The 16,663-nt window shown below is 48.2% G+C and overlaps 1 protein-coding gene across 1 annotated transcript in view; it reads right to left on the bottom strand.

The window, feature by feature from the left end:
* Positions 1-16,663, bottom strand: part of LOC137439183 (uncharacterized) — a 320,724-nt gene that overhangs the window by 113,865 nt on the left and 190,196 nt on the right. Inside the window, exons 12-13 of the mRNA XM_078767715.1 lie at positions 2,656-2,928; positions 1,646-1,818 (exon numbers count right to left, since the gene is read on the bottom strand). Coding sequence (XP_078623841.1) covers positions 1,646-1,818; positions 2,656-2,928 — 446 coding nt within the window. The remainder of the gene's footprint in view (positions 1-1,645; positions 1,819-2,655; positions 2,929-16,663) is intronic.

A 16,663-nucleotide genomic window follows, 5' to 3' on the forward strand; every position in this document is an offset into this window, starting at 1 on the left:
TGTTAATTTGCGAATTAAATAATCACACTCATTCATTGATATTTGAAATCAATGGCTCAGGCTTGTTTTGCTGAAATCATGAACTTGTCTTGTTAATTTGCTAATTAAATAATCACACTCATTCATTTATATTTGAAATCAATGGCTCAAGCTTGTTTTGCTGAAATCGTGAACTTGTCTTGTTAATTTGATAATTAAAGAATCACACTCATTCATTTATATTTGAAATCAATGGCTCAAGCCTGTTTTGCTGAAATCGAGAACTTGTCTTGTTAATTTGCGAATTAAATAATCACACTCATTCATTGATATTTGAAATCAATGGCTCAGGCTTGTTTTGCTGAAATCATGAACTTGTCTTGTTAATTTGCTAATTAAATAATCACACTCATTCATTTATATTTGAAATCAATGGCTCAAGCTTGTTTTGCTGAAATCGTGAACTTGTCTTGTTAATTTGATAATTAAAGAATCACACTCATTCATTGATATTTGAAACCAATGGCTCAAGCCTGTTTTGCTGAAATCATGAACTTGTCTTGTTAATTTGCTAATTAAATAATCTCACTCATTCATTTATATTTGAAATCAATGGCTCAGGCTTGTTTTGCTGAAATCGTGAACTTGTCTTGTTAATTTGATAATTAAATAATCACACTCATTCATTTATATTTGAAATCAATGGCTGAAGCCTGTTTTGCTGAAATTGTGAACTTGTCTTGTTAATTTGCTTATTAAATAATCACACTCATTCTTTCATATTTGAAATCAATGGCTCAGGCTTATTTTGCTGAAATTGTGAACCTGCCTTTTTAATTTAACAATTAAATAATAACACTCATTCATTGATATTTTAAATCAATGGCTCAAGCCTGTTTTGCTGAAATTGTGAACTTGTATTGTTAATTTGATAATTAAATAATAACACTCATTCATTGATTTCAATTTTCAAATTGATATTTGAAATCAATGGTTTAACCTCTTATGGTTAAACTGCCAAAATCAAGACTCTCTGCTCACCTTCACTCCTTCATTCCTCTTTTCTCCCGCCCCTGGAACAAACTCCCTCACTCTCTTCAATCCCACTCCACCCTCCAGGTCTTTAAAACAGCTGTTCACCACCAGCTCTTATCTTCCCCCATCCAAAACCTTGATCTTTTCTACCCCCGCTAATTTCACCCCAATTCCACTCTTTTGAAATACCAACTTCTGTCCTGGACGTCCTTGGTGTCCTTGTGTTTTATACTTCTCCCACCCCCACCCCCCCCCCTTCCCACGCCTCCTCCCCCCCCCCCCCCAAGCCCTCTCCCTCCCACACATCTCCCTGCTCTCAAATGTTGTGGTTGTGTGCATCCCCTTCTCTCCCCATCTTGTCTTCCGCTCTCTCTTCTTATATATTTTGTTTGTCTGGTTGATTTGTTTGTGAAGTAAATGTTAGCTCTTTCACGAGCCTCGATTCAGTATACAAAAAAAAAAGAAAAAAAAGAAAAAAAAACAAAAACACTTCCAACCTCCTCCTCTGCATCATCGCCTCCGATATAATACATGTACATACAACTCATTAATGTTCAACTGGAAACGTGATTATTACTTAAAATGAACCGCGTGAAGCACCTTTCACAGTCAGTGGGATATGAAGACTCACCCCTATAGTGATGTTGGTCAAAAGGTGCAGCGGTGCGGGGATCTGCGTAGTACAAATCCATCGGCGGTGGCTGGTGCAGATGCGTGGCATATGCAGGACTCGGCCCTCTTCCAATCATGGGCAAGGTGCCAGGCTTTGGTGCAACGAGGAACGGGTCGACGGGGCGAGGATGCCTAGGTAAACCCATGAATGTGGGTTTAGGAGAAGAGCCCATTTTTCTTGGGGTAATCATGCGAGTCGTACAAGCGGAACAAAGAGAAAGGAGAGGCAAATTTAATTTGGGCACATTATATCATCGGCCTAATTTTGCACAAAGTGATTGGGTTAAATGTGAACAAGTTATGTCAATGTAGGATATGAGCCCTGGTACAGATGAAAAATGTTAAATTTGTATGAAAGGAGCGAAGCAAACCAGAACAGCAAATACTATAACAAAACAAGAGTGAAGTTGATGGCGCACCATTGCAAATCGCCATGCTTCTCACCTAAATCAAAGTTGAAAGATGGCAAAAGGTTCCACCAGGAATAACCCAATATTAAATCGAGTTAAAAATTGCATTCCCGTTTTGACCACTGTGGACCCCACCCACTAAAAGCATAGACCGGGTGTCAAATCCCCAAAAAACGTTACATATTTCATGTGTAACGTCCATATCAATGTTGATTGCATATGCAAAGTTTCATAAAAAATGTTTTCAAATGTGCCCGTAATTGCATTTATCGTATTCGATCTATTGAGTGTGGGGAGGGGTGGGGTGAGGGGGTCCACAATAATGCAGCTCTTGTACCTTTGTCCCATGTGGTGATCATAACTACTAAATTTGGTGAATTTCTGCACAACCGTTTAAGACGAGATGGCGTGATTGACAGATGGACGTACGGGAGAGACAGAGACAGACAACGTTGCAGATTACAATATCCCGCAATTTTTTCAAAAAGCGTGGGGATAATAAATTGATGAATTAAAGAAAAGGAGCAGAGGGGGTAATTGCCGAGGTGACCGAGCTCACATTTCAGGAGGAGATCCAGATAAAGAGCCTGGAGCGCTGGCACTGGCTTCCCCTGCTTTACTCCCAATGCCTGATGAATCCCCTGGATATAAAGGAGCCTCGATGCCACGAGCAATGAGCTGAGGAGAGCTGGCTAACACAAGCCCATTTTGCACAGCCAGAAGTTTTGGGGCAAGATCAGAAGCTGCTCCTTGCATGCCGACCTTGTTCAGTTGGGTGAGAGATTGGCTGCCCCCTCGACCGCCGCTAAGCTTCTTGTTCTTCAGGCGATACCTGGATTTCAAAACAAAACAAAAAGATAAAAGTTGTTGCTTAAGCAATTCATGTATTATTTTTATATACAAAAATCGAGGCTCATGAAAGAGCGAGTTCACAAAGGGGAACAAGGTAATAGTGACAGTGGGCTACAGTTGGACAGAGCAAGCAAGGACATTAGCTCAAAAAAGAAGAGAGGAGATGTAACACAATAACCTGTAGGTATAAGCGTTGAGTGATGTAGGGTAAATGTGAATATAACATATTGCAGGTATTCATGAGAGAGTGGGGGAGTCTGAGATGAGTGGAAGTGAGGAGGGAGTCTGGGATGAGTGGGAGTGAGGGTTGGGAGTTCGGCATGAGTGGGAGCGAGGAGAGTCTGGGATGAGTGGGAGTGAGGGGAGTCTGGGATGAGAGGGAGTGAGGGGAGTCTGGGCTGAGTGTTAGTGAGGGGAGTTTGGGATGAGTGGGAGTGAGGGGAGTCTGGGATGAGTGGGAGTGAGGGGAGTTTGGGATGAGTGGGAGTGAGGGAGGTGGTGGGGGGAGGGTGAGAGGGTGGGACATGAGATGGTAGTTCCGCTTGCTTGCAGTTCTGGAGGAAAGAGTGCAATCAAACTGTCTGTGGAGGGCAGTTCCATAAACGGGAGAAAGAGGAACAAAAGAGTGGTGTCGTGCAGAAAGTCTGGATTTTGGAAGCCTAATCAAGAGTTACTGGAAGAATTTGTGCATCCCAGAGTAGAAGGGAGGGTTGAAGGGCTGAGAGAGTAGTGGGAGCAGAGGTAGATAGACTGGCAAGAGAGGGTGAAAAACAGAGGTCATTGATTTGTCTGTGATATGAGAGCAACAGGTTTTGGTTTGGCCTCGTCGATGGAATTTCCAATTATGTTGAAGACTTTAGATTCCACAGAATTCGGGGCAAAGAGATGTAGTTATAGCTCCCCAGCTCATAGGGGAGAGCAGTACTCCAATGAAATATAAACAACAGCCTTTGTGAGTAGTTCTAAATTTAAAAAATAATAAATTGGTACAATCGAAGACGCCAGTCTGTGGCTGGTTTTGGAGATCAGCTTTGCGACATGAAGAAGGAAGTGATCCAGATAGACCTCAGAAAAGGTAGTGGTCCAGATGGACCTCAGAAAAGGGAGTGGTCCAGAAGGACCTCAGAAAAGGGAGTGGTCCACATGGTCTGAGGAAAAGGGAGTGGTCCAGATGGACCTCAGAAAAGGTGTGGTCCAGATGGACCTCAGAAAAGGGAGTGGTCCAGGTAGTCCGAGAAAAAGGGAGTGGTCCAGGTATTCCTACAAAAAGGGAGTGGTCCAGGTATTCCTACAAAAAGGGAGTGGTCCAGGTCAAAGTCCATATGATTTATTGTCCACATTATAAAGAGACATTTGGCATCCACCAGCAATTCAATAAAACAGAACATTTAATTATACTATTTTACAAACATCAGGAAGGTCAAGGTAGATTATCAGAAACACAAACATAAATTGTACATTACAATGACAAACCAATGGTAGGCACAAGAGAGTAAAAAAAAACAAAAGAATAAAACGAACCACAGATATTGGAGAGAAAATGAAAGGAAGCAAGTATACCATCTACAAATCTGAAGAAAGATCTGAATTAAACTAGAGGTTCCAGGGAACCTGAACTCAACTGGTCTATATCAATATGGTTAGAATATGCATAATAGAACCACAAACTATATAGTTTATATGTGCTAAAAAATATATGACAAAAATTCCTTTTTCAATATGGCCGCCCTGCCGTGCCCATTTTTGGGCGTACAACGCCCAAATGCAATCCCAAACTTGTTTATGTCTTAAAGATGCTGCATAACAAGTTTCATCAAATGTAATCAATATTTGTGACTTTTAGAGCATAGACGTCGAATTGTTTACAGACAACAGACAGACAGACAGACAGACGACGGGCACTGGGTGATGACAAAAATTCAGCTGGACGTAGTCCAGTTGAGTTAACAAGAAAATAGAATTTGACATGCATCCGCCAATGGTCATAGTCTGTCTCCACCTGCATTCCATGTGAACCCACTGTTATGTTTGATCTCAATTAATAGTAAGGGCATTTTATGAGATATTTCACAAATCTGTTAACTAAATTGTTACCAAAAAATTTCTTCACCAATATGTTTGTAAAGGTGTGTAATAACATGTGTTAAAATGTTGAAGTTCAACTCCCGTGGGAAACCCAGAAAAAAAGCTGTTGAATTCGGGTACCGAAAAATTATTTTCGAGAATTTTTATTTTTTTAATCGGCCCTTAAGTAACTTATGAGGGGTCAAATAAGGGTTTTTCATGATTCTGAGTTGATTGTTAACATTTATCCAAGATATTAACATTGATCCAAGATAAGACTTCAGCAGGTGAAAACCACCCAACCTTGGAATGACAGGTAGATTTGCCTGCTTTATTATATTCACAGCCTTCAGCCAAATCGGAAGATCAAAGGTCACTATAGCGACCCCAGCGTGCCGTATGCACTCTTTCAGAGTGGTGAAGATGGTGTTGAGGTCATTAGGGTCTCCTTCAATAACTGGGAGGAACTCGATCTGTGTGCTCTGCTTTGCATCATTAGCATGGATTCTCTTCATCCAGCCATTCCAGTTGGAGTGTAGGAACTCAGGATCGTTGGCTTTGATCACCCACCCCGCTGCCCAGAGTGTGTCACCTGGAGTGAGGAGTGGCTGATCATGAGCCAGGGAGGAGGAAAGCTCAGTGAGGGGGAGAAACATGATCGCGTTCGTTCCTATCTGTTTCCTGTTCGTAAATGGAATAATCTTTACTTCAGTTCCTCTCAGGATCTTAGCTTTGTCGAGTGCCTTCAACTTCACCCTGGGGAAAGCTGCTGTTGTCTGTGGATCTGGCAAAGGTGGTGCCGGAGAGGTGACTTCGATCCAACCCATTGAGTGAAAGGGAGTGTTTCCGTGAATAGAGACAATGTTTAAATCTATATTGTCTCCAACAAACTGAGTGACTGCATTGTTTGTTTCCCCAACCTCCATAAAGACCACCTGATCATTACTTGACAATTCACTTTCACTGGCTGGCACTTTGGCTGTCATCACCGATTGATCCTCAAGCGCAGCATCAACCGCAACCTCATCATTGATCTGTTCATCGGTTTCCTCCACAATGGTGTCAAGAGTGCCAGAGTATCTGGAACATCATCTCCATTCCTACTATTAAGGAAGCAGTATTTGTAGTTTTGTGTCTCCGTGTAAGACTCAGTGTATCCCAGCCGGTGGAACTTGTTGAGCATCCATTTTGACCCAAATCTATGATCAAGTTGTATGGCAAGCCCCATTTGGTGTGGCAATACTCCAGACCGAGGTCGACAGGCCTTAATAAAATTCTGCCCCCAAACGGCAACTCTTTCGTCTGTCTTGACAATCGGTCTCAAGAACATCTTAAGGCTTGCAGGAACAAGTGTCAGCTGACTATCGATGTCAGTCATACTGTGTGTGGTGGGGTATGACTTTGGACCTAAATCAATCAAGGCAATATCATTGGATATGAACTTGAGTGCCGTCTTTATGATCTGAGTCTTCTCATCTCCATGGTCAAGATTAGCATGATGCTCTCGCAGAATATTGTCGGTGCCATCTTTGAGACAGAGTACATCTGCCCTTCTTTCCTGTGTTGTGAAATACAAGGTGCCTTCATATTTCTCTAGAAGTTTTATCTTTAGCCAATGCTTTGAATAAGAAAGGCTCTTCTCTGGTGACTGATCAAACTCCTGCAGCTTTTCATGGACTTGGTCCATGTTCATTACCCCATGCTCTAATTCTGAGTCTAACCATTCGCAGAATTCAATAAAAACTGCCTCTCGCTCCTCATCAATACTCCTCTGTCCTCTCTTCCTTTTTCCTTCCTCATCAGTCTTGGACAAACTGTCACCTCTCGCAAACATAAGTTTGCATCGCAAATGGTACAGTGTTTCTTCTGCTACCAAGTCGTTGATCCCTTCCAGGCGTCCAGTGACTTCAGTGCCCCAGTCATCCCCGCGACTCCGTGCTGTCTTCAGCAAGCTTGCCTTCAGTGTATCTGCAGTCAAATTATCTGGCACTCTGTATTTCTTTCTAGCTTGTGCTGGATTATTTTTGTAGAGCTGGGCTGGTTGGTTGCAAAGAATGCATACATCCTTATACAGGAGGTCAACTGACTGTGATCTTCTAGAACTGCAGCCAGTTGATGAACTGAACTCACAAGTAGTGCGTCTTCTCTTCAACTTTGATGACTCTTTCTCTGCCTTTGATGCTTGAGCTGACTTCTTGGTGGTTGCAACAAAGTTGTTGTACAGATCATTTTTACACTTCTGGTGGTACCTCAGTTTTCCTTCCTTTTGAGCCTCCTTCATACGTTCCACAACAGTAACATTTTCGACAGTTTCTGCTTGTTTCAATAAAGTTGAGTATCCCTTTGGAGTTGCCTGTATGAGCCTTTCAGCTGGTGTATCCGAGCGTGCACAGATGAAGCAATTGAGCACAGGTGGAGTAACGTCTTCATCCATATTGCTAGACTCCATGTCCTGCAAAGTAGAAAATGAGATATATTTAGAAATTATTTTTCCACAAAGGAGTGTCTGTGGTGAAATATAAATGTTAACAATCAACTCAGAATCATGAAAAACCCTTATTTGACCCCTCATAAGTTACTTAAGGGCCGATTTAAAAAAATAAAAATTCTCGAAAATAATTTTTCGGTACCCGAATTCAACAGCTTTTTTTCTGGGTTTCCCATGGGAGTTGACCTTCAACATTTTAACACATGTTATTACACACCTTTACAAACATATTGGTGAAGAAATTTTTTGGTAACAATTTAGTTAACAGATTTTCATATGTTTCCCTTACTATAAAGGTTACATGATAACCTCAGAAACGTTTGCACAGTACAGTACTTACTAGTTGGCCAATCACCATAGTGCTAGTATATACCATATTTTCCTTTGTATTAACCACATTTTTTTATCGGCAAAAAGGTTAAAAGTTATGAATGCGGTTAATACACATGTACAGAAAAAAACAAGCGTTACGCCTAGGTCCCCTGTCGGTGAAGTGATGAGTTGACAAAGTGGAAGACGCATGGCGGCCATCTTGGATTTTGACGTGGCGACCCAATTTTCAATAGCGTTCTTCCTTATGCGTAGATACACCCACACACCAGATTAGAAGTTAGTAGTTCGTTTATTTTTCAAGATATTTCGCTCACAAGGTTCAGACATACATGGTGGCGGCCATCTTGGATTTTGACGTGGCGACCCAAGTTTCAATAGCGTTCTTCCTTATGCCGAGATACACCCACACACCAGATTAGACGTTAGTAGTTCGTTTATTTTTCAAGATATTTCGCTCACAAGGTTCAGACATATATATGGTGGTGGCCATCTTGGATTTTGACGTGGCGACCCAATTTTCAATAGGGTTCTTCCTTATGCCTAGACACACCCACACACCAGATTAGAAGTTGGTATTTTTGCAATTTGCAAGTAATTGCAATTGCTTATTTTTCAAGATATTCCGCTCACAAGGTTCAGACATACAGGGCGGCGGCCATCTTGAATGTTGACGTGGGTTGAACCCACACACCAAATTAGAATTCGGTCCGTCGCTTACGCACGCACGCACGGACGGACGGATGGATGGACGGACGGAGGGGAAAACCATAGCCCCCCTTTCGCTCTGCGGTGCGACGGGGGACAATAACCTATTTAGATTTTTTGGATATGAAGTCGAAGCTCGTGCAAGAGCTTTCATAATGAACATCATCATACTAAAATACGCAATTTGGTGTCTGTCTACCTGATGATGTTTTTTTTGACCACGATACATTCCGTCGTTACTTATCCAATCTCAATCAAACTTGACAGGATGACTCAGGGTTACACAATGAAGGTTGTAGCACATTAATTTACACCCCCCCTCCTCCCCAAGGGGGTATTCTCCCCCTGGCGGGTTTTCCCTGCCATTGCCGTCAATGGGGTTGCATGTTGAGGTGTATAGCCATATTAACTTACCTTTATCGTGGTCTTTTCTAAGGCCACTTCGAATAACAAAACTAACGATAATAGCATCATATTAATGTTATTACAAAACAATATCAATCGCAATAATATCCCACCTCCCCAAGGTGTTTTTCCTCCTTGAACAAACATCGAGTCAACGTTTATAAATAGCATATCATGGCGTTTCCGTGGGAGCAATGGCCGAACGGCCTCTACCAGAGGTAAAAATATTATAAAACACAAACACGTATGATTAGCTTTTTAAACAGTTGCTAATGCTGTTTATAACACGAAATAAAGAGGATTGGAACTTGGAGGAATCCCGACGTCCATGAGGTAAGTTTTACTTACAGAACTGAGCGAAGATCTACTGTACTCTATATACCCCACAAGTGTTTGATTAATAACATGACCCTTTCTGCCACTACTGTGGCGTTTTTCGTTGTGAGCTTTTGAAACTGGCTCCTGCTGTTTAACATGAAACTGAAAGGGAGAAAGACCGGGTTATGCTCATTTACCAAGCAGCTAGCTAGCACTTGCCAAGCTAGCCATTCCTTAACGGTTTTGAATGGACTTCTTGCTCAAATGCTTAAACCACTTGCTGAGCGCTCTACAAGAAACTTGGTAAACGAACACACCTCCAATGTTCTTGAGGCCCGACCATAGATCTACAGTAATCTATATATCCAAGAGCAGAATGACGCTCTCTTGGAGTACTAGTATACTTCCTTCTGCTCCCTTGGAGTACTAGTATTCCTGCTGCTAACTTGGAGAATGGGTGTACTAGTATAATAAAGGGAGCGGGAGAGAGAGAGGGGGAGAGAGAAGGAAGCACACCAACAGTAGAGAACAGGGACATCGGGAGATCTGTGGAAGGGAGAGCGCTGGGAAAGGTACATGGGATAAACAAGATGGACACTACAAGGACTTTCAGGAAAGAAAACGGGACGAATTGGAAGGAGGTGTATTTGGGGTGTATAAACGGGGGTAGAAAAGATCAAGGTTTTGGATGGGGGAAGATAAGAGATGGTGGTGAACAGCTGTTTTGAAGATCTGGAGGAAGGAGTGGGATTGAAGAGAGTGGGAGTTTGTTCTAGACGTGGGAGACAAGAGGAATGAAAGAGTGAAGGTCTTAAAAACAATCAATGCTAAATTTCAATTACTAGCAACGGTACCCGGCCTACGGGCAGAGCTTCAATTGAGAGGCCCAAATTAAAACGCAAAATATCAGAAATTGAAGGCTTTTTAAATTTTAAACGTGAAGGAGCTGGGGCTCCCACGTCGATCGGAAGAATGGACGCGACAAAAAGCTGGAATTCATCCGAGTTGCTTTAATCAAACCAAACACTCAGGCACTCTGAAAAGCCCGTTTATCGGGCAGCCAGCAATATATATACATATTATCCCGGAGCGTTTGCCCAGGAAAGGCGAGAGGGGGCGTGGCCCAGCGTCCTGGCTGCGGCCTGGCAAGTTGAGGGCGAGCCTGCCCGGGCGTCCTGGACGAGCCCGGCATGGTGATCGCTCCGCGTCCTTGATAGGTGCAAGGCGATTGTGAAAACCCAGCGGTAGCCGCTACACACATCCCCCCAGAATCGACTTGCACCGGCAGGGTCAATTTGAGGGGGGTCCTGATGACCCGGCCGAAGCGACCCCTGGCGGGTCGTGGGAGGGGGTCCGGTGTGGTGGTGGGCGGTCGAGTGGGGGGCACCGTGGACGGGGGGCGGCCTCGCCGCGGCGGAAGGGCCACCCGTGGTGGGTGGTCGACGTCCACGTGCGCCGGCTTGAGGCGGTCCACCGCAATCCGGTCCGACCTGCCGCCGATGTCGATGACGAACGACTTGTCGTCCCGTCGCAGCACCCGGAAGGGCCCGTCGTACGGCGGCCGGAGTGGCCCCCGATGTGCGTCGTGACGCACAAAAACATACTCCGCTGTGCGAAGTGCTGGGGGGACGTAGGACTGGGGGTCACCGTGGTGGGATGTTGGCACGGGGGCAAACCGTCGGGCGGCCTCCTGGAGGTCCGAGCGCTGGTGAGCTGCGGACCAGGGACTGGTAGCGTCGGGCACGAATTCGCCCGGGACGCGTAGCGCCTGGCCATAGACAAGCTCGGCGGTGGATGCCTGGAGGTCCTCCTTGGGGGCCGTGCGGAGGCCCAAAAGGACCCACGGCAGCCGGTCGGCCCAACCGCCGTCTTGAAGGCCGGCCATGAGCGCGGCCTTCATGGAGCGGTGGAATCGCTCGCACAACCCGTTTGCTTGGGGGTGGTAGGCCGTAGTACGGTGGAGCTTGACCCCCAGGTTGCGGGCGACCGCGCCCCACAGCTCGGAGGTGAACTGTGGTCCGCGGTCTGACGAGATGTCCGCCGGTGCGCCGAAGCGGGCGACCCAGGTGGCGATGAAAGCCTGCGCCACGTCGGCGGTGGTGGTGGAGACGAGGGGAACGGCCTCCGGCCACCTGGTGGTCCTGTCCACCATGGTGAGCAGGTGTGTGAACCCCCGTGACGGGGGGAGGGGCCCACCAGATCCACGTTGACGTGGTCGAAACGTCGTTCGGGCACGGTGAAAGGTGCCAGTGGGGCCTGGGTGTGTCGGTGGACCTTGGCCCGTTGGCAGGCCGTGCAGGTGCTGGTCCAATCGCGGACGTCCCGACGAAGGCCGTGCCAGACGAATCGCGCCGACACCAGCTTCTGGGAAGCTTTCCGGCCCGGGTGGGAAAGGCCGTGGAGGGAGGCGAAGATGCGGCGTTGCAAGGTGACGGGCACGATGGGGCGAGGCTGGCCTTGGGAGACGTCGCAGAGCAGGACAGTGTCCGCGAAGGGGATGTCGGCCAGGCGGAGGCCCGTGTCCGCCGCCCGGAGGGCTTGCACCGTGGTGTCGGTGGTTTGGTCCGCCGCCATAAGCGCAAAGTCCACGCCCAGGTGGACCGCGTTTGCGCTGGCCCGGGAAAGACAGTCGGCCACGGCGTTGTTTTTGCCGGCGACGTGCCGGATGTCTGTGGTAAACTCCGACACGGCGGAGAGGTGGCGCTGTTGGCGGGCCGACCACGGCTCCGTGACCTTGGCCATGGCGTAAACCAACGGCTTGTGGTCGACGAACGCCGTGAAAGGTCGGCCCTCCAGGAGGTGGCGGAAATGGCGGACGGCCAGGTGTAGACCGAGGAGCTCCCGGTCAAACGTGCTGTATTTGAGCTCGTTCGGCCGGAGCTGCCGGCTGAAAAAAGCGAGTGGCTGCCAAACCCCGTTCACCCATTGCTCATGTACGGCGCCCACCGCGTAGTCGGAGGCATCCATGGTGAGGGCGATGGGAGCGTTGAGCACCGGGTGAGCGAGCAGTGTTGCGTCGTCAAGGGCCCGCTTTGAGCTTTGGAAGGCCGCATCCATTGCTGCGGACCAGGCGATGTCGTGCTTGGCCGGCTTGCCCCGGAGGGCTTCGTAGAGGGGCCGCATGAGTTGAGCAGCGCGGGGCACGAAGCGGTGATAAAAATTCACCATTCCCAGGAATTCCTGCAGGGCCTTTATGGTGCGGGGACGCGGGAACATGGTGATGGCCTCGACCTTGGTTGGCAGCGGCACGGCCCCGTTCTTGGTGATGTGGTGGCCCAAAAAATCAACGGCCGTCGTGCCGAAGTGGCATTTGGCCGGGTTGACGATGAGGCCGTGCTCGCTGAGGCGCCCGAACAGTGTTCGGAGGTGGAGGAGGTGCTCGGCCCGGGACGTGCTGGCGACGAGGATGTCGTCAAGGTAAACGAGAAGGAACAGCAGGTCACGCAGCACGCCGTCCATCAAGCGCTGGAACGCCTGAGCCGCGTTCTTGAGACCAAACGGCATCCGCAAGAATTCGAATAAGCCGAACGGCGTGATGACTGCCGTTTTAGGGACGTCGGCCGCCCTGACAGGTACCTGGTGATATCCCTGTATGAGATCAATTTTCGAAAAAATGCCCCGTCCCGCCAGACGGGCGGAGAAGTCTTGGATATGCGGGATCGGGTACCTGTCTGGGGTGGTAGCGTCATTGAGACGGCGGTAGTCGCTACACGGGCGCCATCCACCCCCCGGCTTTGGCACGATGTGCAGTGACGAGGCCCACGCGCTATCGGAGCGCCGCACGATGCCGAGGTGCTCCAATGCGTCGAATTCGGCCTTCGCCACGGCGAGCTTGGCTGGGTCGAGGCGGCGGGCCCTGGCGTAGACCGGCGGGCCCGTGGTTGGTATGTGGTGCTCGATCCCATGCCATACTGCGACGGCCGAAAACGTCGGCTGCGTGAGGGCCGGGAACTCCGTGAGCAGGCGAGCAAACTCGTTCGCCGCCGGGACGGCGCATGCCAGCTTGGTCGGCGCGGAGCTGCTCAATGTGCATACCAGGGAGCTGAAGGTTTCGGCGTTGATTAAACGACGCCGTTGGACGTCCACCAGCAGTCCGTGTGCGCAGAGGAAGTCGGCGCCTAGCAGAGCCATGGGCACGTTTGCGGTTACAAACGTCCAAGCAAAGCGTTGGCCGCCGAAGCAGACGGTGACGTTGCGTGGGCTGAAGGTGCGGATGGTCGATCCGTTGGCCGCAACCAAGGAGGGGCCGCAAACCGCGGATTGCCTGTCCTGGTCAGAGGCGGGTATGACGCTCAGTTGGGCGCCGGTGTCGCACAGGAAGCACCGTCCGGACGCTTTATCCGTGATGAACAGTAAGTTGCCCGTGTGGCCGGCGCTCATGGCTGGTAATGAACGCCGGCCGGGCCGTTTCCCGGCCTGCCGAAGGTGCACGGGGGTCGGCATGTCCGGGCCTTCTGTCCGAACCTGGCATGATAGTAACACCACGCTTGGTCAGGTGGAGGCCCCGGTCGTCGTGCTGGAGGTGGTCGGCTCGGTGTAGCGGCCGCCAATTGCGTCGGCAGTTCGGTCGTCGACCGTGCCGGGTGCTCGGGCGCCATGGGTGTTGCGTCGGACGGCGGTGGGTCCCATGTCGCCGCTGCGATGCGCTGTCCTGCGGCGGAGATCTTGTCGGCTTCTCTGGCAAGGGCCCGGGGATCTGTGATCGTCGTGCTTGCCAGGGCGAGGCGTACCGGGTTAGGCAGCTGACGGAGGAACAGCTCCCGGAACAGGAATGCCGGAGAGTGCTCGCCGAGCAGTGAAAGCATGTAGTCCATTCGCTCGGAAGGGCGCGTGTCGCCGAGCTCGGGCAGGTCGAGCAGGCGCCATGCACGTTCCGCCGATGGGAGGGCGAAAGCGTCGAGGAGAAGCTTCTTAATCGCGCCGTATTTGTCCGCGGCTGGCGGGCTCTCGAGGAGGCTCAGGGCGCGGGCCGCGGTGGCCGAACCGAGCGCTGCTACCACATGGTGGAAGCGGGTGTCGTCGGCCGTGATGCCTCGCAGGGCGAACAGGGAATCCGCCTGTGCAAACCAAACCCCCGCGTGAGCCTCCCAGAAGGTAGGCAGTTTAAGGGCGACTGCCGTGTCCATGTCGGTAGGTCACCAATGAAGGAGCTGGGGCTCCCACGTCGATCGGAAGAATGGACGCGACAAAAAGCTGGAATTCATCCGAGTTGCTTTAATCAAACCAAACACTCAGGCACTCTGAAAAGCCCGTTTATCGGGCAGCAATATATATACATATTATCCCGGAGCGTTTGCCCAGGAAAGGCGAGAGGGGGCGTGGCCCAGCGTCCCGACCGAGGCCTGGCAAGTTGAGCGCGGGCCTGCCCGGGCGTCCTGGACGAGCCCGGCATGGTGATCGCTCCGCGTCCTTGATAGGTGCAAGGCGATTGTGAAAACCCAGCGGTAGCCGCTACAAACGATTCATTTAAGCATCCATTGAATCATATCACACGCAAATCATCAAAATCTAAACAGTACATGGCGCCCATTTTGAAAAAAGATTGAATTCTGCAAAATGGAAGCGGCCGCTTCATGTCTTTCTCAGTCGCACGTTTATGTGTGAAGAGTGCGCGCCGAATCTGTAACACAGAAGCGGCCGCTACACCAGTTTCTCAGTCGCTTTGCACACGCTGCCATGTTACTTCGGAGCCGCACGTTTATATAGGAAGAGTTCGTCAGGAGTCGATCTACTCTCTCCTGGTACGTAAAATTTCAACAAAAGCCACGTCACTGTTCATATCGGTAAATGTTATTCCATCGTGTTTGGAAAAACTGGAAAATTGGAAAACTTGGAAAAACAACATAGTCTATTTTACTCCAGGGGGTCCTTGGATTACCCATCCAAAATATCTTTGCGATTGGTTCAGCCGTTTTTGCGGTACCTTCGAACGGACAGACAGACGGACGGACATTTGGTGAATTATAGTAAGATATTCCAATTGTCTTACATATACCAGTATATCTGTATTATACGGCGTGTTAACATGGACAAACATCTTATTGTGCTATTTTGGTGGGAGCACCCTTACCAGAAGTAAAAATTTTATAAACCACAAGCACGTTTATGCATGTTCTATCGGGGAACGTTTAGAGTTTTTAAAATTATGTAAAACTATGTAAGTACAAGTGATTTCGGTTGTACGTTTTTACCCGTCGAGTCATGCGTTCCTGTCAATTCTGATTGATTGACAAACAGGAATGAGGAATGAATGACGGGAATACCCAACTGGTCTCCAGGGCCGGATTTACAACGGCTCCAATGGCGCCTCGGTGCCAGGCCCACAATCTGAAGGGGCCTATAATGACCAAGACAGATTTTTTTTTTAAAGTGTACACATTGCGATACGTTAAATAAAGAATATGTATAGAATTTAATGCTGCTTTAAAAAAACATACAATTTAAATTGAAAAAAAAACATGACCCTTTCCTGGCGTGTGACGTCACCGCACTGTTATTGGCGTACATTCCAGTTCCAGGGTGGTAAGCTCGCGTTTTACGTGTGTTGTGTTTGTGCATTTTTGGAGTGGTGCGCGCCTGTCATTCATACAATTTTTTTTGGAATTACGTGAGTCGACTGCATGAGGAACGCTGTGATTAAATTTTCACACTGAACAACATGAAAATGTGTTCGCGACAACACGCGGATTCCAGCTAGATTGCTTTCCCTTTCTCTCACCTTCCCCTCCCTCAGTTTCCGGAAAGCCTCCATGTTAACGTGGTGCATGTGGTGATGTGTTTCCCATTTTGCACGTGAAATGTGCCGCTGCAATAAGCGTAACCCTTGCAAACATGACTGGAAAGCGTCCGCATAGTAGCAAGGTTGGTAGTGCGAGCAAAATACAGAAGAGGGCCATCAGTGTGGAAGTAAAATTGGATGTTTTAGGATGATAAGAAAGAGGTGATCGTACAGGTGATATGAGGACCATGGAGTGATTCCTACATTCAAGGTGTATTATCTCCGAAGAACATTTGCAAATCTGATAATGATCAGATGACTGTAAAGGAATTCTGGAATGTCTACAATAAGGGATGTTCCATGTAATGTTGAGCAGTGTTGGAGGGAAGTCACCTGTTCCTGTATGAATGGTCTATGGGGGAAACTATGCCCTCAATTTGTTCACGGTTTTAAGGGTTTCAACGAGAATAATGATGAGGTGTTGAAAACACGAAGTAACATCATCAAAATGGCCAAGACAGACTGTCGGCTTTGATGAAGTGGAAGAGGGTGATGTAGAGGAGTTGCTGGACTCGTACCGGGAGGAGATCTCAAATGAGGACCTTCTACTGCTGGAGAAGGAACGCCAGGTGGATCTTAAACATTAGAATTAAAATAAAACAAACTAATGGAACAGTAAAAATA

The sequence above is a fragment of the Myxine glutinosa genome, chromosome 13 (genome assembly GCF_964187855.1).
Source record: "Myxine glutinosa chromosome 13, kmMyxGlut1.1, whole genome shotgun sequence".
Taxonomy (NCBI): Eukaryota; Metazoa; Chordata; class Myxini; order Myxiniformes; family Myxinidae; genus Myxine; species Myxine glutinosa.